Source organism: Petromyzon marinus, chromosome 8 (genome assembly GCF_048934315.1).
Source record: "Petromyzon marinus isolate PM22_M1 ecotype Great Lakes invasive population chromosome 8, UKy_Petmar_22M1.pri1.0, whole genome shotgun sequence".
Classification (NCBI taxonomy): Eukaryota; Metazoa; Chordata; class Hyperoartia; order Petromyzontiformes; family Petromyzontidae; genus Petromyzon; species Petromyzon marinus.
The window spans coordinates 10,519,769-10,542,129 of record NC_133674.1 but is presented as its reverse complement, the minus strand read 5'-3'; the positions used below and the strand labels follow the sequence as shown (position 1 = coordinate 10,542,129).

Genomic DNA, 22,361 nt, shown 5'->3' with positions numbered 1-22,361 from the left:
GGTAGTTAACATCTCACCACTGCGGCACCCCGGTGTCCATCACGGCATCGGCAAATTTTATTATGTGGCCTGACGGAAAATCACGTTGAAGAGCCCTGCTGTAGCGACGCTTGGTGAAATGCACACGTGCTCGGGGGTAAGAACCCGACACTGAAGAGGCACCTCTGGCTATCCTCTGCAATCTCTTCTCCCTGAGGTGGAATTCGTGAGGGCTGTCGTAATGGCAGATGAAGGGCACCGTGGGGTATATGTACAGATCCATCCTTCTCCGCACGCACTCCTGCACGCACACGAACACGCACACCAAAACAAAGATCTCATGTTTAGCCTCATCTACCACCTTATTTTCTATTGGCACATCCGGGCCGAGCCAGAATCGCACCGCGGACCCGCTTTGCTCGGGGCCAATCAGGTCCAGGGGAGGGGATAATGGCACGCGTTCAATGCCTCTGACATCATAGCACCTAAAGAAGATCAATATAATGGCATCTACTGAGTCAGAGCCACGGAGCGTTGATGAAGTGTGTGTGTGTGTTGTTGTGTATCCGTGTGTCAGAGTGCGTGTCACCGACATCATCTACGTGCGTAGTGATGTCCTACGTTGCGTGGGAGAGGTCAGCGGCACTGCTAACCCACAGCAGGCTGGCTCGGCATAGCCCCCGCGCAGCTCGGATATGCCAGTGGAAAATAGTTAATAGTGAGGTGCGATACATTTTCACATAAGACACTTTGTTGAGCTATCATTTGTGGACAGATCGCTTCTGAAAAAGAGCTATATATATATAGCTCAGTGAGCCTTACCTGGTAAAATAAAACTAGTTTAGTTTTTTATTAAGGTTGACCCTGCACCCAATAGTTTAGTGAGGTCAGCACCATGCCCACCCGCCCACCTCCATCTCCCCGGTGCACAAGTTAACACACAACACTAAGTGCTCGTTTAAAGCTGAGTTGATCTAGAGGAGGTCCAGACCAGGGTGAAAGTGCCACCGCCCTCACGTTGCGTATTATGGCAAGAGATTGAATCCACGTCGGTGAGATTTTGGGGCAGTGTGGGAACCACTATGCCACTAAAGTCACAAGTACACGCACCCACCTACAGAGTCCTTGGGTGATGTCCTGCTCACATGAGCATTGAAGTGGTGCTCATCTCCTGTTTAGATCCCTGCAGCGCCAGTGGTGGAAATCCCACATTTCTATGGAAGGGGTGAGTCTATCCATAGGACTCCTGTTGAATTGCCTACAAAGTGTTACCTATTTTATCGACCCTGGAAGCACGATGTCAACCTCCGACCAAAATCTCGCTCGACTGTTGAGCCACTACGCAAGCGTTAGGCCCAGGTTAAGGGTCCATGGCAAACGTTTGTCCCAAAGCCAGTACTGTGGAGTAGTTTTTGGATGGAGGGGACGGTGATGCTGGCTGCAAGAGCTCGCAGGAAACATTCCAGTCTTTGCATTGTCCCCATCCAGTCCCGCACATGCAATGCTCCCCGCGGGGGTCACAGCTTGCAATGTGCCCTGGGATCCCCCAAAGCCTTGCACCAATTGCACCTCTTCTTGAAAGGGAGAGACGACGCAGCCACAATCTACGTAATTATCATCGACATACTTGGCAGCTAAAATTTGCGGGTGGGCTCTGGCGCGGCCCGAGGACATCACCAAGGGGGGCTGGCAGCGGCGCCCCTGAAGATCCGTAACCCTCAGCGCTATATCTCACGAGGGAAGTTTCCCACTCGCGCTCGACAGCCTGTGAATCGCGCGAGCCGGGTATTTACCACAAAATAACAGCTGTCCGCTTTTCGCGTTGCGTCTCCCTCCTAATCTGCCGCCCACGTCCTCTCGCCAAACGTGCCACGGTGGCCGTGGCACGGGCACAGCGGGGCCAGAGCGAGAAGCGTTCGTCAGTAACGCTTGGTTGGGAAGCCCAAGTCCTGGGAGCATTTGTTCGTCCAACAAGATAACGCGTGAATGATTATCATGTTAAAAATCCCGCGGTCCAGCAGTCAGTCCAGCCGAGCGGCGCTACCAATTAGTCCCTTGACAGCGCAATTTACCTGCCAGAATAATGAGCTTTCTCTCGTATCGGCAGGGCCCGGGCGATGATGGAGGGGAGCGAGCGGGCGAGTGAGCGCGCGCGCGCGCAAACTAATAAAGCTGTCGGCGGAATAATGGAATTTGGCAGGGCCGTAATGAGCTTGGTCGGGAGCTAATTAAAAGCCCGGGCGAAATAATTAGCCGCATCAAAAGTAATTTCATTAATCGGCAACGCCGGGCCGCGGCTGGTGCAGTGCCGGGGCTGTCTTGACACGCAGGTGAACCCGGGGGCTGCTGCTGTTGCTGCCAAACGGCCGACGACCCACAAATACCGCCCAGTGCCACGCGCCTTCACGGTATAAAACGAAACATAAAATTAACGTTAAATATAGAACATCGCGCGCTGCGGCTCCCCCTCCCCCGCGCCCTCCCGTCGGCATCCCAGACAACCTCGGCACGATGGGAGGTCGCCTCCTTTCTCTTCTGCTGCCGATGATGGAGGGCAGCAGGAGGGCGAGCGTCTGGGACTCATTTCCCCCGGCTACGCAGCAGACTCCCTACCCCTGCCCAAAGTGATTCAATGTAAAATATCGCCCACCATTCCGGGCGCTCCTCTTCTCCTCTGCCTGCAATCGAACTTTTTTCCCCGAACGTTAATTTCATTCTAATCCTGGACTGCGTCATCCTTTCGTGTCTTTCCGTGTCCCGGCCCAACTCAACTTTAAAAAAAAAAAAACTCTCAATTAAGATGAAAATCCTTCCCCCTTCCCTGTCCCGGATTTCCCCTGCTCGCGCTCAAATCCACATCTCCCGTCCTCGTAAAGAATCTCGGGTAACCTTGTCCTTAATCCAGCGAAGCATCGCAAAATTCCTTTTTGGCAGGGTCCTGCTTAGGAATGTTGGACAACGCCTTTGTTCATGTTCTTGGTGTGTCGAAGGTAGACAGTGGAAACACCGCAAGCACACGAAGGCGCGCCCATCACTCAAGAAAGCACAACACACGATGCTGCTCTCCGCACGATCCACCAACCCCACCCTGCACAGCGCTGCACTCCAGTCGTGTGCAACCCGTCTCGGCAACACGGTCACATTGAGATGCTCTACGTCCAACGTGTATCGTATTGCATTTAAAAGCACAACTCGGTGTCGTTATGATGTATGGGGCACCGGCGCCAAATCCATTTTCCTCCCTTCGCACGCTCGCACTCTCTCCCTCTCTCTTGCCCATGCTCTCCATCGCTCTCTCTCTCTCTCTCTGCACGCGCGTCACCGACCGCTCTCTCCGCGCCCCGGGCCCTAATGACACGGGTGCCGGGTAATAAGTGCAGCCTCGCGCATTAGCGCACAATTATCCGCCCGCCGCAGTATTTCATCACGGAGCCCGGGCTGCCCGCCCGCCTGCCAGCCCACTCCTCCGCGCGCACCCCCACCACCCACGCCGCCCAGCCCCAACGCGCCGGCCCTACCAGTCAAGTACAGTTAGGGAAAAAAGTATTTGATCCCCTGCTGATTGTGTACGTTTGCCCACTGACAAAGAAATGATCAATCTATAATTTGAATGGTAGGTTTATTTGAACAGTGAGAGACAGAATAACAACAACAAAAATCCAGAAAAACGCATGTCAAAAATGTTATAAATTGATTTGAATTTTAATGAGGGAAATAAGTATTTGACCCCCTCTCAATCAGAAAGATTTCTGGCTCCCAGGTGTCTTTTATACAGGTAACGAGCTGAGATTAGGAGCACACTCTTAAAGGGAGTGCTCCTAATCTCAGCTTGTTACCTGTATAAAAGACACCTGTCCACAGAAGCAATCAATCAGATTCCAAACTCTCCATCATGGCCAAGACCAAAGAGCTCTCCAAGGATGTCAGGGACAAGATTGTAGACCTACACAAGGCTGGAATGGGCTACAAGACCATTGCCAAGCAGCTTGGTGAGAAGGTGACAACAGTTGGTGCGATTATTCACAAATGGAAGAAACTCAAAAGAACTGTCAATCTCCCTCGGCCTGGGGCTCCATGCAAGATCTCACCTCGTGGAGTTGCAATGTTCATAAGAACGGTGAGGAATCAGCCCAGAACTACACATGAGGATCTTGTCAATGATCTCAAGGCAGCTGGGACCATAGTCACCAAGAAAACAATTGGTAACACACTACGCCGTGAAGGACTGAAATCCTGCAGCGCCCGCAAGGTCCCCCTGCTCAAGAAAGCACATATACATGCCCGTCTGAAGTTTGCCAATGAACATCTGAATGATTCAGAGGACAACTGGGTGAAAGTGTTGTGGTCAGATGAGACCAAAATAGAGCTCTTTGACATCAACTCAACTCGCCGTGTTTGGAGGAGGAGGAATGATGACCCTAAGAACACCATCCCCATCATCAAACATGGAGGTGGAAAATTATGCTTTGGGGGTGTTTTTCTGCTAAGGGGACAGGACAACTTTACCGCATCAAAGGGACAATGGACGGGGCCATGTACCGTCAAATCTTGGATGAGAACCTCCTTCCCTCAGCCAGGGCATTGAAAATGGGTCGTGGATGGGTATTCCAGCATGACAATGACCCAAAACACATGCCCAAGGCAACAAAGGAGTGGCTCAAGAAGAAGCACATTAAGGTCCTGGAGTGGCCTAGCCAGTCTCCAGACCTTAATCCCATAGAAAATCTGTGGAGGGAGCTGAAGGTTCGAGTTGCCAAACGTCAGCCTCGAAACCTTAATGACTTGGAGAAGATCTGCAAAGAGGAGTGGGACAAAATCCCTCCTCAGACGTGTGCAAACCTGGTGGCCAACTACAAGAAACGTCTGACCTCTGTGATTGCCAACAAGGGTTTTGCCACCAAGTACTAAGTCATGTTTTGCAGAGGGGTCAAATACTTATTTCCCTCATTAAAATGCAAATTAATTAATAACATTTTTGACATGCGTTTTTCTGGATTTTGTTGTTGTTATTGTCTCCCACTGATCAAATAAACCTACCATTAAAATTATAGACTGATCATTTCTTTGTCAGTGGGCAAACGTACAAAATCAGCTCTTTTTCAGAAGAAACCTGGCCACAAATGATAGCTCAATGAAGTGGCTTACCATGTGGAAATGTATAGCAGCCAAACACTCTAACCGTATCATTCTAAATGCAGATGGAAAAACCGGAGGACCTGGAGAAAAACACACACGACCACGGGAAAAAACACGCAAACTCCAAAGATACAACAGGCGTCAGGGTCGGGATCGAACCCGCGAACTCCTGCACACCAGGCGAAGGAGTTAACATCTCGCCACCGTGGCGCCCCCCCCCCCCCTCCTCCCACAACCATCCCGACGCAACCCACGGCAAATTCCTCAAAACATGACCCCGCACCGACCCCTACGCGCGGCGACAACAAACCGCTCCACGGCGACATCGTGCTCCGAAACCCGTAAAAAACTAAACCTAAACAATTAGCGAATGAGAGAATTGTACGTCTCGGCCTGGCCCCACGAGCCGTGGGCTCCCCCGCCGTTAAACACAAAGCATTGATCGGCGGCGACGGGATGCGGTGAACCAGCGCCCCGTGTAAAACATGTGCTGCTGCCGCCGCCGCCGCCGCCGCCGCCGCTGCTGCTGCCGCCACGGCGAGGAAGAGGCGGCGGCCCAGAGCCAGTAAATAATTATAAGCGCATCATCGTTAGCCTGCGGGAGGTGCCGGGGGGTGGTGGGGTGGGGGGCGGAGGGGTGACACGGAACGGCAATTCCGCTGCGCGGCACTTAGGAACGGAGCGCCGGGTCACAACGGCACGAAAACCGTGCGGCGGGGGAACGCGGCCACCACCACCGCCGCCGCCGCCGCCACGGCGGTCCTCTGCCTCCCGGCATCGGGATGTGGAATTTCCACCCCGCTGGCTCGGGACGGATGCTGCCCCACGCTCTGCGAGGTTTGGATGTTTGATGGGCGGAGCTCAGCGCAGTCGCGCGAGCGAGCGACCGACGCCTGGGCATGTTCTCCTCCTCGTGCGTCGTAGCAAAAGGTCAAAAGGTTCTTAGTTGGCGAAGGCCGCTGGGCCAACCTGAAACGCTGCTCGTCCTCATAACGGGACCAGCAAGTCCACAGAGCACTGCTGTTGCTCTTTGCTTTCATACTTTTACTGTGTTTTCATCTCAATAACACGTTGTATATTTTACACATTAACTCCTTCTAAAGTGAGTAAAATATTACACGTTCAACTCATTCCGCTCATAGACACTGTAGTGACATTGCATTGCAGAAGGCTCCTGCATCGCAAGGGTAATGTTCTTGAGTGAGCACCATGCACGTGGTAGAAAGAACGTTTCTGGAGGAAACTCCACAAAAGTCTAAACACCACGCAGAATACAGAGATTGTCGAGCGGTGGACAAGACTGGTAACGGAGTGGCAGGCAAACCTGCAAGAGGATGACTACTGAGGAGACGGAGTGGTGAGACCGGATTGCGTGCGCGGAATTCCACATTACTATGGACAGTTATCAGACCGCAGATACTCGATAAGGAATTGATCAAATATCCTGAGCAGGGCCCTCCCGTCTTGAGACTCAGAAAGGCTGATCCTGAGCAACTAATAACAATGACTATAAATAATTATTGACAAAAGCCAGTTGTAGTTCCACTGACAGATAAACTTAACAATTTGAATGTCCCAGGTAAGGTTCAACAAGAGCTTGAAAAATGAGGAAAGAAGTCCCTAGCATGAGGGCCAACGCAGCCCAATCCCAGTTGAAAGGTCCACTCGGCCCATCACCATTCCTCCCAACATCAATAAAATGAGCACCACACTTTGTAGAAAGTCAACAGTGGGCCATCTGAGAAAGGGTGACCATCTATAAAGGAATGTGGAATTCGCGACATTGACTCAAGGCCACCGAGAGGAAAGCTGTAATGGGTGGGGGGAAGGGGGGGTCAGCTTTTCATCTCGGACTGTTCTTGTCCGCGTAGGGCTCAACTTCTCGTCTCTGTGGTTCTCAGGTCCCCCTTGCAAAAGAGATAATGAATGTGCAAAGATTCTCACCTGGTTAAATAAAGGATGCTGAAATTAGCCCGTCAGTGCTGACGGATGAACTAATGAGATTCCTGTGAGCGGAGCCGTATTAATAACAGTTTCAATTACACCGAGTCTCGTCACTGAAAACGAGGCCAAAAAATGATTTAGACCTTGAATGACGCGAGTGTAGAGCACATGTTATCTAAACGTGGGCTGGGTATAGATGCGTCCGTGTAACTGCGGGGGGACGGCAGCGTCGTGGTAAGCGACGGAGCTGGGGGGGGGGGGCGACGGAGCCGGGAGCGGCCGACGGAGCCAGGGGGGGGCCGAAGGAGCCAGGGGGGGGGCGACGGAGCCGGGGGGGGGGGGCCGACGGCGCGAGCAGAGGGAGCCGACACTGACTCTCTCATACATCATACACTGACTCACTCGCTCATCATGCGCTTACTCACTCACACATCATACACTGACTCGCTCAGACCATGCACTGACTCACTCACACATCATGCACTGACTCGCTCATCATGCGCTTACTCACTCACACATCATACACTGACTCGCTCACACCATGCACTGACTCACTCACACATCATGCACTGACTCGCTCATCATGCGCTTACTCGCTCACACATCATGCACTCGCACAACCACTGACCCATTCACTCATCATACACAGGTTCACTCATCGTGTGCTGGCTCACTCGCACAACATACACTGACTCACTCATCATGCGCTGACTAACACATCGTGCGCTGACTTACACATCATACACTCACTCAACCTAATACGGACTCAATCATCATACGCTGACTCGCACATCATACGCTGACTCGCAAATCATACACTGACTCACTCATTATGCGCTGACTAACACATCGTACGCTGACTCACACATCATACACTCACTCAACCTAATACGGACTCAATCATCATACGCTGACTCGCACATCATACACTCACTCACGCTGCTGCTGACTCACTCACATATAATGCGCTGACTAACACATGGTGCGCTGACTCACACATCATACACTCACGCTGCTGCTGACTCACTCACATATAATGCGCTAACACATCGAGCGCTGACTCACACATCATACAATCACTCACGCTGCTGCTGACTCACTCACACATCATACACTCACTCACGCTGCTGCTGACTCACTCACACATCATACACTTGGAGTGTCGTGCTGCCAGCTATGGCTGCAGGTTTTTGTCGTACGTGTTATGTATATCGTTTATTGTTACATTTAAAATCACAGTTCCTATGATTACTGTTGTTACATTGTTTTTGTAGCTTTATTTTGGTCTGGTTGTGGTGTAATAGTTTTCTGCAATGTAGATTCATATTTAGTTTGTTGCGGTTGCACCCGACTTAAGAGCTGCATGGCTCACAGGGCTATACCTAATAAATGAAACTTGAAACTTGCCTTGTTCTGAAATGAGGGCCTGGAGCAGCGGTGGGAGTCAAAATGTGGGAGACAAAGGAGGCATGGGTGGGCGTGATCCTGGCCGCCTCACAAAGTGTGTCGTGGTGGTCTTACCAGACGCTCGCTAACAGCACATGGGGGACATTCGAACGTTGTGTCACGATGCTGCATGGCAGGCATTCAAGATTGTGGCTTAATTCACAAAAGTAGGCCACTCTGTAACCGTGTCACTGCCTAGATCCCAATAGTGAAAACCGTGCAGAGTACTCATTTTATCATCCTCAGAAGGTTTGTGGACTATCGGCAACATGTCACAGAGATTTGTACTCGTGACTTTGCGAACGTTCCAACGTCAAAAAGCCTCCCTCGGTGCTAATCTCCGCTGGGTACCCCTGCATTGGTGGAAATTTCACATTTCCATGGTTGGAGCCAGCATCTCAAACCATAGAATCACTACTGCCCCAGCTAACTTGCAAATAAAATTCCTGTAAGAACTGCTGGTGCATAACATTGCGAACTAAGGTTTGCTTTAAAAAAAAGGCTTGTGCTATGAATGGGCTCTCGCACATTTAAATAACGGCGAGGGAATTCATTGAACTCAGTGATGACAAGGATGATGATTATTACGACGACGATGATGATGATGCCAAGAAGACAAATTATGTAGATGTTCACCGGAACCGGTTAGCAGACACTCATCACCAGCGGCAGTAACCGATGATCTCATTGGCCATTAGTGCCTCTAATTAATGAACAATCAATTTTGCAGATGAGTGCAATGACTGCACGGGGCGAACGTGCCTCCATCCCTCCTCCACCCCCCAACACATTCCTCCCCACCCCCTCAGTCAACCTCACCTCCCCGCCTGACTCAACGCAGACCAATCGTGGGACTTGGCGGGGAGTGAGCGAGCGAGGGCTCGGCCGCGATCGAACCTCTCGCGGCTCGTGATCGACGCCGCGCGCTTTAGTGGCGCGGGGGGAGGAGGTGCGGGGGAGCGAAGGCCCCGCAGCGCCGAGCGCCGCCACTGAATTAACGGCCACCAGATCCGCAAGCCAGCGAGTGCTCGGCCGACGGGATGAATTTCCCCGTTCGCCACCCACGGTGTCCCGATTGTGGTATCGGCACTGTGTGGGCAGGAAGAGATCTCCCGCACCCCCGGCACGTCCTCCTCCGCCGCCGATGCACGAGATCCAAGGGTAGCGACGATGGCGAGTCGTGCGTCACGAACCGCGCTGGGCATGCGATCGCCGACTGCTAGCCGCTTCGAAGGCAATGAATGGAGAGAGCCCCAGAGCCGGTGGTGCAGCACTATCTTCCGTGTTAGAAGGCTGACTTTCATAAGGTTGTCAGTCAACAACAATAAAACAAATCATTTTGTTTTATTCAAGCAAAGCCTCATTGGGTCTCGGTGTTCAGCGAGTGCCAAGAAAGGTGCTGTTGCCGTGTCACTGTGGCAGAGTGTGTGACTCACAATTGGAGGCCACGTGTTCAATTCCTGGTTATCATCTCCACGGGGCCAATACAAAGGGTCATCAATATTGGTTATTCCATGGACAGACTGGGTCTGACCATATGAATATGAAATTTCCACCAATGGCTCAGGGTCACATTGGATATTAGGGCCACACTTTGATCGTTTTAGCACGGAGATGCTTTGACTTTGACCTTGCATGGGATGCTTGGTCAATGTTGCCCACATTCGAGATAGCCTACGATTCTCTCTCGGGCGAGTGCCCCGGTGTCGAACCCAGGCTCTCCGTGGTGCTGGCTCGGAACCTCATGGCGGGGGGGGGGGGGGGCTTACGCGCCAATCGCGTGGAGCTCTCGTTAACGGAGCGTGAACTCCCTGCTTGCCGCCAAAGACCCTCGCGTGAAGATGAGGTCAAAAGTCATTTGGGAAGGAGCGGACGAGTTTGAATTTAATGACTTGATAATGAAACTGACTGGAACCCTCCCCAAACAACCGCGCAAGCCGCAGCCCTACCCCCGCGACCATGCGATCTTTCCTTCCCTGCGGCCGCCCCTATTTCCACCGGCGCTGACAGAGAGACCGGCCGCCGTCAAACTCGGATGAGTAGCGCCGGTCGGGTCGCGTTAAGCGTGAACTAATTCAGGACCGTTCATTTTTTGAAATCTTTTTTTTTATGCCTTCCCACGGCGTCACGCTTGCCCGAGGCCCGCAGACGTCAAAAACCTGGGGCAGGCGCGAGAGCGTTGCGGGGCGCCGGAGGAAGCGCCGTCGTATTTCTCGCGGAGCTCCTTCGCGCCGCGATCCACGCCAGAGGGATCGGCGAGCGGTCGACTCGGCACCCCGACGGGGCGTGTCGGCCTCGGCGAGATGGGGCCGCAAATCCAAACCCAGCCCCGCGCACCCCCCCCCACCCCACCCGCCCCGAGCCGTGGACGCGAGACAGACAGAGAGACAGAGAGACGACGGAGAGATGGCGCTGGGCCGATCCGTGGGCGGAGCTGTGGCGATCAGTGCCGAGGGCCCGAGGGTGTAGAAGAAGCGACTGAGGCAATCGATTCAAAAGTATGCGGTCAAACATCGCTGATTAGCACGAAGTTCAACGTGTAATAATATCCATCATCATCATCATCATCTCCGCCATCATCTCCACCATCATCTCCATTGGTGGCCCTGAGATAATGATGTAAAATCAGGATATTTATAGTGGGAGCCAATATTTCCATGTAATGACAACCGTGGACCCTCCAATAAGTTACCCAGGACGGGTAAAAGGCCGAGTTGGTCCCTGACAGGCATTTGAACTTGTGACCTTTCGATTGCGAGTCGGGTGCCGTAACCGTTGTGTAGGGGACAAGAGGCTGCCATTCCCGTGTGGACTGACGGAGCCCCGGACGACGGCTTAGACCATGAGGGATGGGACAATCCTCTGCTTGGGCCACGTGTGTGTAGGTGTACCGTAAGCCTGTGTTGTGTACGGTGACGGCACATTGGCAACACTCTTGTCTCACAGCAACAAGAGGCCTGTGTTCCATTCCCGACGGGCGCCTTTCTGTGTAAAGTTTCTATGCTCTTCGGTTCTTTCGGTAAAGTCACGTAGGTATAAAATAAAATAAATCACGACGTTTCGGGCGCAACACAAGCGTCCGTCATCAGGTGGGAAAGCGATGGGCTGCTGCTGAGGCGACTGCCTTTCGATTGCGATGACGGACGCTGGTGTTGCGCCCAAAACGTCGTGATTCATTTTATTTTCTACCCACGTGACTTTACCGAAAGAACCAAAGGTTATGGATTCCTGCAGTCACGAAAGCTTCAAATCAAGATTAAAGTTTGTATGTTCTCCCTCTGTTCTGCAAAGGTTTTCTTCCGGGTTCTCTGGTTTCTCAACGCTGAAAAATGACCTGCAAATGGCCCGATTGGGATCGCACAAAACAACGTCACACCGTGCTATAAAAACTTGGCAGGACCCTCGCCAAAAAAAGAGTCTTGAGACTCAATGAGGCTTCCTGGGGCAACAAGTGTCATAATACATAGCATTTGCGCTTATGGTGTATGTGTATGTTCACACAGTAGGGAGCATAGGTGGTGGATCTGCCAGTCATCTTAATCAGTCAACTCAAGGCAGATGGGTCTGTCCGGCGAACTCCTGCCAGCGGGGCTTTGACACTGCACATGTCCTCACAGTGCACATATCCTGGCACATATCCTGGCACAAAAGCGCTGTGGTGATGTTTAGAGCTACTTGGTCGATAATTGCGCCTGTTGTTGTTTTTTGCTGTTGTGCACATACGTTTGTGTGTATACATAGATGCTTTGTGTGCGTTATGCACACGTGTGTGTACGTTGTGTATACGTGTCTATCATGCACGTGTACACATGCGTGTGTGCACGCGTGTCGTTACGCACGTGTCCGTAGTGTCCCTCGGCGGCGCAGTTGTAGCAGAAGACGCGTGCGTGGGCCCTGTCCGGCTCCACCGGCGGCCGCACGAGGGGCCCAGGTTCCACCTGAGAGCCACACCGGACGCACATCAAGGCCCGCATCGCCCACGCAACACAGGAACAACAAACCCCCCCCCCCCCCCCCAGACCCCACTCCACCATCCCTTCACCGGGACCCAGTCCAACTGCACTGTCACAGGTGTAATGGGTTATAGGGTCATAACGTTTATAAGCGTTGAGCGAGGTTACTGTCCTTTTTAAGAGCTTGGGGGAAAAAAAGAGACGGTCGGAGAGAATTTCGAAAGAGAAGTGTTGTGACCTGCAGCGTGGTGATTGAGTTGGTGGGTGGGTGATTGAATGGGTTGGATGAGTGAGTGGGTGAAAGAGTGAGTGGATGAGTAAGTGGATGAGTGAGTGGGTGAGTGAGTGAGTGGGTGAGTGAGTGACTGTGTGGGTGAGTCAGTGAGTGGGTGGGTGGGTGAGTGAGTGGGTGGACAGTTGAATGGGTGAGTGAGTGGGTGTGTTGCTGTGACCCGTATTGCAGTGGTTGACCACGGCGTGCATGCCGTGTGTGCTGGGCTAGGACCCATGCCCTCGATGTTCAAGTCCAGACACAAGGCAGTCCTGTGAGGTGCTACCTTTCCCCCCCACCCTCTACCCTGGAAGCCTCCTTACCCCTCTCAATCACTCCTCTAAAAGGAACCCCATTCACAAAGACGCCTTCCTCCTCATCTTCTTCTTCTGTTCTTGCTGGCTCACAAGATTTGGCTCTATCGCTTGTCCCGTGGACAGGCCTGGCAACTAGATGCCGTACAATTCCCGGCGCTCTTGGCTTTTGCAACCGATGTGTGTGTGTGTGGGGGGGGGGGGGGGTTGGGCCCCCACGGTTCATTTTGTGGTGTTAATATGAAAAAAGGTTGGCTCAAAAGAATGTGAAATAAACCCATAAAACCTGCTGAAAAAGCGTGCAGTCATCGTTTAATCCCCCGCGCCGCAGAGTGAGAATTGTTATTCTTACCCCCGAGTATTTATTAGCCTGCGTACCCACGTACTTGCTGAAACAGCATCGCGTTTCACACATACACACACACACATATACGGGGTCAAAACCGTCCAACAATTTACAAGGGTCAGGGGGCCGCACTAACGTGTCAGATTTAGGGGCTCGGAGTAACATTTCGGGCGGCAGATCATTTCGGGCGTCGCACCTCCAGCAGACGTGACCCGCTTGAGTATCGGTCACGGACAGCGTAAGCACGCAGCGTTATACACGCACGCACGCGCGGGGTAAACAAAACACCACGTCACCCTCGCGTACGTGGAGCTGAAGGGCCTATCGCTGAATTAAACATCTACACGCCGTTGTGTGGGGCTAACCTCCACCAACAATCCTCAGACGGTGCTGGATATTCCACGTTACTATGGCAAGGACTGGTTCCTTCATAGGAAGCTGGTTGGCGACTTCCCAGGTTCAATGGGCGGAGGTAACTTTACCAGCACGGAGAAATGACGACATGGTGACGCTGGAGATGATGGCAATGCCGAAGCAATGTTAAAACTTGTGACGCCGATCTGACAATGGCCCTGATCATCTGATGGAAATGCCCCATTCCGTTACCAAGAACTAGGATCTCCACAGCACCAAGTTATTTAGCAACTGTTTTAAATTTGTATTTTACCAGGTAAGGCCCACTGAGCTATGTAGCTCTTTTCAGAAGCGACGTGGCCGCAAACGATAGCCGAACGAAGTGGCTTATCGCGTGGAAATGTAGAGGAGCCAAATACTCTAAACGCATGATTCTAAACGTGGAGGCAAAAAACCGGAGGACCTGGACAAAAATCCACGCGACCACGGGGAGAACATGCAAGCTCCAAACAGACAGGCGTCAAGGGTCGGGATCGACCCCACGACCTCCTGCATACCAGGCGAGGGAGTTAACATCTCGGGATAGACCCCCCACGACCTCCTGCATACCAGGCGAGGGAGTTAACATCTCGGGATAGACCCCCCACGACCTCCTGCATACCAGGCGAGGGAGTTAACATCTCGCCGCCACGGCACCCCAAGCAATGCTGTTTCATATGATAATCAACTCCACAGGGCTGGCAAGGCGGGATTTGAACCTGCGACAATGCGACTGCTCTGACCACGCGGCTGTAGCTGGCTGGACAGTGACCCCTTAACAGGTTCAAGTGGGACCAGACGCCTACATCCATTCCGGCACAGCAAGTGCAGCGCAAACAAATGTCTGGCACGGCACAAGAAACATCGCCGCACGTTGCACAAAACGATCAAGCGGAGCCATGCGGCGAGGATGAATCTGCGACGCGGAAGCCTCACTCACGAACACACACGGCTCCGTCGATGTTGCTATAGTCATCAGAAAGTAAAATGCCATGAATAGCAGCTGCGTATGTGTTGCGCCATGTGGGGCGTTGTCACAACCCAGCTCATATGAGGCTACAACACCTGTATATTGTTTTGTTTTCGAGCCATTTTTTGCATTCATTATAAATAAGTGGCCATGTACAGCAGATGTATGCGTCTTTGTCTTTGTTTAGGTCAACTCAGCCTTAAATGAGTACATGGTGTCGTGTGTCATCATCAGCACTGGAGAGACAAAGGTGACCGGGCATGGTTCTGCCCACACCACCCCCTCGCGTGCCGTGCCGGCCTTCATAGGTGCTCGCTAACAGCACTTGCCCCAACAGTCTGTTAAGGCTATACGGGGCATGTTTGTCTTTGTGTCCAAAACGATGAAACGGCACTGGGAAAAGTCCGACCAATGCACCGTTATTATGATCGTTAAGGTTCAGTGTAAGGGCCTGAGGTTCAGGGGTCACTCAAGGATTGGTGTTGAAACCTGAGTTTCAGAGTCTCAAACTCATCAACCGGGCGGAGGGAGCCCGCGTGCTCAGCCTTGGTCGACGCGGCCACCGATCTCCCACCGGCGTTGGTACCCACAACGCTCGCCGCGCGCCGGGTTGGAGGGGCACGGTCGGGCTCAGCCGCCCGCGTGAACCCCGCGGGGACGGCACGCGCACGCACGCGACACCGACGGAGCCCCCGCAGCGGCGGTAGCGGGAGGAGGAGGAAGGAGGAGCGGTGGCGCATGGAGGCGCTCTGTCCGCGCCGCGTGACTCCCCGCAATGGTGACGAAGATGACGACGGCGGCTGTGGGGTCACGGCTGGGTCAATCCGAGCGAAGGGCACTCGCTAACGGCCCCCGCTATTTTTACAGGAGCCCTAATGAATGGTCAGAGTCACCTTAAAACGTCCTTCGCTGTCATCGCCCGGTCCCCCCCACCTTCCCCCAGCGATGTAAATCGTCCGGGTTTAGAATTTAGCTGAGCTTAAATTTTTAGTGCCGCGTGGAAATTTGGGATGCGCGGATAAATCACACACATTATGCTATTTTTTTTTTTTACAACTCCGCGAGAAGATTATTTTAGCTTTCAACATTACAGCGGGAAAGAATGAAGAGAGGATGAAGACGTGATTGATTATGATGTGCCCATTGTAACGCGGAGTCAATTTCCACGTAATAAATAACTCGCGCTCAGCCTCTGCGGCGCTATGGAAATAAATGCAAAAATTAGGGAACGCAACGGCAACATTTACTCTCGCGTTTACGCAAAGCGAAATGCGGCGAAAATACCGTGAATTTAGCGCCGCGGCACAAATTCACTCAGTCAGTCGCTGAACGGTGAGCGAGCAGAAAATAATAACACGGGGGGGAAAGAAAAAAAACCGCAAAAGCCTCGACGTTAAACAGCCCCGTATTTGTTTTATTTTCCCACGCAGAACGCGGGCGTTCGTTGCTCTCTTGTGATTTTTTATTTTTTAAATTAAGGTAATAATCTCGCTCGAGGGCGACGCCGTGGCCGCGCGGCTGGGGGGGGGGGGGGTGGCGGTGGCGGTGGGGCGAGTTCTCAGAAGATCATTTCCTTGATAGGTGCCGGGCCCACCAGGTGGCTTCGCAGGAGTAATGCAAACGCAGCGTGCGCCCGCGGAATTATTCCCGTCGCCAGCCGCACAGAGTGCTGCGTTAAGCACAACGGTGGCTCCGCTCGCCTCCGTTAAGCACTGCCGGAAAATAATAATAATAACAACTACGACTGCTATCCGGCCAGGTGCCAACGGAGGCGGGCGGGCGTGCGCGCGCCACTTGCATTTTCGAGGTTGCGAGTTCACATCCGTGGCGGAGGTTGCCATTTCGCATCATCCCCCCACCAAAACCTCAGGGCCAATAAAATGAGTACTACTTTATGGGAAGACAACAGCGAGCGCTCCGAGGAGAGATTGGCCCATGCCATAGGAGTCAAGAAAAAAAAGTACACCTCTGGATCATTTAAAAGTGTGGAAATACTTCACCTGTGCACCAAACGGTCCCGCGCTACGGGGATTGTTTGATCGATGTCCCTTCGACGAGGGGGGGTTTCGTGTACGTGGGAAAAAACCCTGGGGAAACCCACTACACAGCAGGAAACAACAGTCTGGAACCGGCACGGATGTTTCAGCCACCCACTTGCTGCACTGCCATACCCTGGCCGCCCAGCAACTCCAGTGGACTGAGAGTGTCTGGCACACGGTGATCTCCGTGCAAACCACCAACCCCGCCTGGGTCCATCATTACCAACACTTGAGATCATGGGGCGTGGGATAAAAATGATGCCGAGGTTCTGATGGGCGGGGTGAGCGAGCGGGTGAGGTGGCGGTCGTGCCGGCAGACAGGCTGGCGGGCGAGCGGTCTGGCGAGTGGCCTAGCGAGCGAGCGGGCGGGCGAGCGAGCGGGCGTCAGGCAAACGGAGGCAACGGGGACGACGGCGCTTGCCCTCGTCCGGGGGCGCGAAGGTGCCAGGGAGCAGGGCCTGCTGGGTGCGCCGTGCTGTGACGGATACGAGGCTTGCCCGCTCCGTAATGATGGTCAGGCCACCTGCCCATAGCTCAGAGTTAAAGAGGCTCTTCATTCCGGTAATGAAGTAATTACCACGCGGATCACATTAGCAGTGGGAAATGCATCTTCCCTCCCCTGGCTCCCCGCGCGGCCGCCCAGTGCAGGGCATTTCACGGCTGGCCGGCCTCGGCAAATATCGCCTCGTAAAATCTCCGCTTAATGTCCCGTGACTCCGTCCCCGTTTCCCCGGCAATCATTGCCCGCTGCACCGCCCGCCGTAAATATACATTCCGGGGAATAAATTTACATGTTGTCTCCCCACTTGCCATGCCCGCCGGGCTGCCAGGAACACTTTAGTGTCAAAAGCGCGATGGGTTTCCAACTTTTATGTGCGAGGCAGATAATCAGATTTTCTAAAGACAGCAATAGGCCAGAAGGGATGGGCGTTATATATGAATATACGGCAAAAGTTGTATGTTTACAAAGAAATACAATGTTAAAAAAAAAAAATTCGAGACCAATAACCGTCCCTGCCCTAAAACGTGACATTTGCCGGGTAATGTAAAAATCAGTGGAGTCTGGTGAGAGGAGGGTGTGAAGTAATATTTAAGGACATTCTTTCGGCGCGTTATTTAGTGCGTGATATGTTTTTACACAAGTCAACTTCGGCTATCGCGGCTTGCTGCGCCGGGGCGACGTTATTTTTTAAATAAGGTCGTAAATTACAACATTTAAAGTGCGCGCTCGCGTCGGCTGCGATTCATCAATCTGTAACGCGAGCGCTTAGGTTCGGATTTAGGGGAACGTGCTTCTGAGAGCGCGCCGAGATCTCTTAGCGGCGCCGCGACAAGGCGCGAGCGTGCGGGAGCGATCGGCTGCCGCCAGGCGAGAGAGCCCTGGTCTAAAACATTGCGTTTGCTTTGCCCGGCCTACGCTCGCACTCCATCAGGCTTGGACAACAGTGAATGTGCGAAACTAAGCTGTCGACAAGCACACGCACGCACGATCGTGCACACGCACGCACGCACGAAGCCAAACAGACCCAAAACCAAACACTTGCATCAACAAAGCGAGTTCACGCGATCTGTCAGTTTTGCGTGTTGCCGCTCAAGCGACGTCATTTAACAACCACGACCGCCGGAACGCCGACGCCGTGAACGCCTCCGTGGCGCGCAATCGTGACAAGTCGACAAAGGCGGGGCGCGTTAACGCACCTCGGATCAGCACGGCCGGCTTACGTGCGGTGCCAAAGAAGTTCAGCGTACACACGTACAGAACGGCATTTGCAGTGCCGGCACAACGTGTAACTACTCCCACGTGACGGATCATTCCGCTCTCCTTGCAGGCTTTACCGGCTGCCCCTGCTGCCTCGCTCCCGTCTATGTCCCCCCCCCCCCTTGTATTTTGCCCCCAGGTCTCCGTTGCAAATGAGACACGCTACGTCGATGGGCTCTCACCTGGCTCTACTTAAGCACGCCAATCAAAAGTCAATCAATCACGAACACCCTGCAGATCGGGTGAGCGGAGCTAAACTGCAATAAATTTGTTTAGCGTCCACGCGCACGTGCGTGTGTGTGTGTATGTGTGTATGTATGTATGAGCGGTTAGCGCATTGCGCTATGAACCCAGCAACTCGAGTTCGATACCCGCTCACGGCCAACACCGGTGACGATTATCTGAACCGTTCCTGGGCCTCCCCTAGGTCGACTCAACCTCAAATGAGTACATGGTGCGATGTGTAAAAACATCGCCACTGGGAAGACAAAGACGGCCGGACGTGGTTGCTGGCCAACCACCCCCTCGCGTACCGTGCGACCATCATAGGTGCTCGCTAACAGCACTTGTCACAACAGTCTGTGAAGGCTATACAGGGGATCTTTGTGTGCGAGTGCACTGGGTGGAGCGGTGGTGCAGTGGTTAAGCGCACTGCACCACAAACCTGGCAACCGCTCACGTCATCTGCACCGGTCCTGAGCGTCCCCCCCCCCTTCGTCCCCACCCAAGTCGACTCAGCCTTAAATGATTACCTGGTGCAGTGTCATCATCAGCACTGGGGAGACAAAGGGGGCCAGGCATGGCCTAACAGCACTTGCCCAGACAGTCTGTGTAGGCTGCACGGAGGATCAGTGTTCGTTAGAAGCATGGCTGGCCACTGGTCAGATTGGCTGAATACTTGGCTGACTTATTAGCTAGCTGACTGGCTGGCTGGTTGGCTGATTGTGTGACTGGCAGGCAACCTGGCCGTCTCATTGACTGACTGGCTGCCTGGCTGCCTGACTGCCTGACTGCCAAAATAGATCATTGGTTGGTTGGCTGGTTAACTAGCCATCTGGGTGATTCGCTGCCTGAGTGGCGAGTTGGCCAGGTGACTGGCTTGACGTTTTAACCGGCTAACTGCCCGATGAAAAGGCTTGCCGAACAAATGGCTAGCTGGATGACTTGACAGGCTGACTGACAGCCTGGCTGGCTGAGCGAGCGCTCTTCGCTGGCGAGCGAGCGGGCTTGGCTGCCGACTCCGCGCGGGCGATAAATTTCGCTCGTTTGATGCGCCAGTTAGGGAGTCACAGGCGAGGGGCTCGTGCCTCACTGCTGCTCAAATCATGCAGCACAAATGAACGTCATTACCACCTGTATGCGTAATGATGTAGCGAACGCCGCCCCGCTCTCCGATGACTAATCCTGACACGCCGACGCCCGGGATCGCGCCGCACGCACAACCCACTGTCGCCGCCACCACGACTGTCATCGCCATTGCCACCGCAGCCACCGCGGCCGCGGAACGGCACCACGCGCTCGCAGCGATGAACCCCCCCCCCGCGGTGACCTGGTGAATTGTCACCAATTTGGAGTCCCGATTCGATTCGCACTAGTCGACGACGGCTTTTCCCGTCTCATTTCCACCGCCGCGTAAACTCTCCACCTCGCTGCGTCGCGCTTTGCTCCCGTGGCCCGGCGGCACGGGTCGCAAGTAATTCAAATCGTTATTTCTTCCAACTTGCAATTCGAGCGCTCTGGACGGTCGGTCGCGCAGGTGTCTCTCTGCTAAATGTACACAGCCCGTGTGTCCGTACACTGCGGGATAAGGCTCTCCTCCTCGCGCTGTGTACACGCACCAGCGCTGAATACGCGCAGTGCATGACATTCCGCGCATACACATGCAGCATAAACACGGAAAAAAAACATCGCTACCAGGTGACAGCGAGCTAACCAAAATTCTAAGCCTATAACCTGGGTCTGTCCCACGAACTCTGGCCCTGCCTGCCAGCGAGCTATTTCGTTCAAAGAACTCTGAGCCACGTGGCATCAAAGTGCACCTAGCCTGGCGCTGATGGCGCGGCGACATTCACAAGACGCCCACCCATCCCAGTGACGTACCCTTGAGCGGCCGAGCCTTGGCTCTGCACAGCTCTCCTTTCCATTTCCAACCCAATTCATCTGAAGACATTTTTTGCATAATTAAAAAAAATTAATTCAGGATTAAACATGCACCAGAGAAATGGCTGTGAATTGCTGTTCATTAGGCATGCACTGGCGGGTAGAGAATAGACTCCTCTGTTCTGTTCCCGTAAACACACATTAAACATTCAAATGTGAACACGGCTCTCAGCGTACAAGCTAATGACTTTCTCCGATATACACTCACACACATTCACTCACTCGCACTCACTCACACTCGCTCACTCACTCACACACTCACAAATATTCCTTGTATAGCCTTACCAGACTTTTGGGACAAGAGCTGTAAGCGAGCACCAATGAAGGTCGGCATGGCACACGAGGGGGTGGTGGGTGGCAAGCACCACACCCAGTCACATTTGTCTCCCTAGTGGCGATGTTCACACACCGCACCAGGTGCTCATGGTGCCAGGGGGTGTCACAGTGGCGAGATGTTCACTACCTCGTCGAGGGTTCGATCCCAACCCTGACACCTGTATATTTGGAGTTTGCGTGTTCTCCCCATGGTCGCATTAATTTTTCTCTGGGTCATCCGGTTATTCCCTCCACATTTAGAAACATGCGTTTAGAGTATGTGGCTGTGATGAATTTCCAAATGATACGCCACTTCGTTGAGCTATAATTTGAGGCCAGTTCGCTTCTGAAAAAGAGCTACATAGTTCAATGGGCCTTACATGGTAAAATAAAATGAAAAATAGTTTCATTTCGTTTACTCATTTGAGACCGAGTCGACCTAGGGGAAGCCCAGGACCTGTTCAGACAATAACCACTGCTGCTGACCGTGAGCGGGAATTGAACTCGGGCCTTCGGTTCTTAGCGCACTGCGCGAAGCCCTCCACTTCTGCACTCACAAAGACAAAGATCCCCGTATAGCCTTAACAGGATGTTGGGGCACGTGCTGTTAGCAAGCACCTCTTAAGACCGATACAGCACAAGAGGTGGTAGGTGGCCAGCACCACATCCGGCCACCTTTGTCTCCCTCGTGGCAATGTTTATACACTACACCAGATATTAATTTGAGTCCAAGTCAACCTCGGGGAGGCCCAGAACCGAGTCAGATAATCATCACCGGTGTTGGCCATGAGTGGGAATCGAACTCGGGTAGCTGGGTTTGTAGCGCAGCATGCTAACTTCTACACTACCGCTCCCCACACTCAAACACTCTCGCCCTCACTCCCCAACATTTAATTACGAAAGGCACAAAACCTAATAGATAACGTGGTGACTCTCACACAGGAGTCTATTATTCCGTTCCTTGAATTCTACTTTATCGCACTCTTATTTATAAACGCAAAAGTATATTTGGAAACGTATTTATAAGCGAGCAAACTTTTAGAAATTTAATTTGAATTTTGTTCGATTTATTTATTTGTACGAGAACATGTGAAAGGGACGTGAAATATCTGTCGCTCCGTGATACCACGCGGCAAATTACCGAGTGAATGGTTTCATCGTTTGGCCGGCCATCTGAATAAAATAATCCACATTATTATACAGTTAAAAAAACATTAGCCGTGTTTGGCGTGTTTTTATTTAAAACTTTTACATTATACGGGCGAGGCTCAGTGGAGCAGAGTGTGGGATAGGTGCACAGATGGTAAATAAGCGCGATACAGCGCGGAATCGGCCC

General features: G+C 52.9%; 1 protein-coding gene across 2 annotated transcripts in view; it reads right to left on the bottom strand.

Annotated features, from left to right (window-relative positions):
* Positions 1-22,361, bottom strand: part of ZCCHC7 (zinc finger CCHC-type containing 7) — a 214,516-nt gene that overhangs the window by 3,918 nt on the left and 188,237 nt on the right. For both annotated transcript variants that reach the window (XM_032949698.2, XM_032949699.2), the window contains exons 7-8: positions 12,345-12,443; positions 163-280 (exon numbers count right to left, since the gene is read on the bottom strand). In XM_032949698.2, coding sequence (XP_032805589.2) covers positions 163-280; positions 12,345-12,443 — 217 coding nt within the window. The remainder of the gene's footprint in view (positions 1-162; positions 281-12,344; positions 12,444-22,361) is intronic.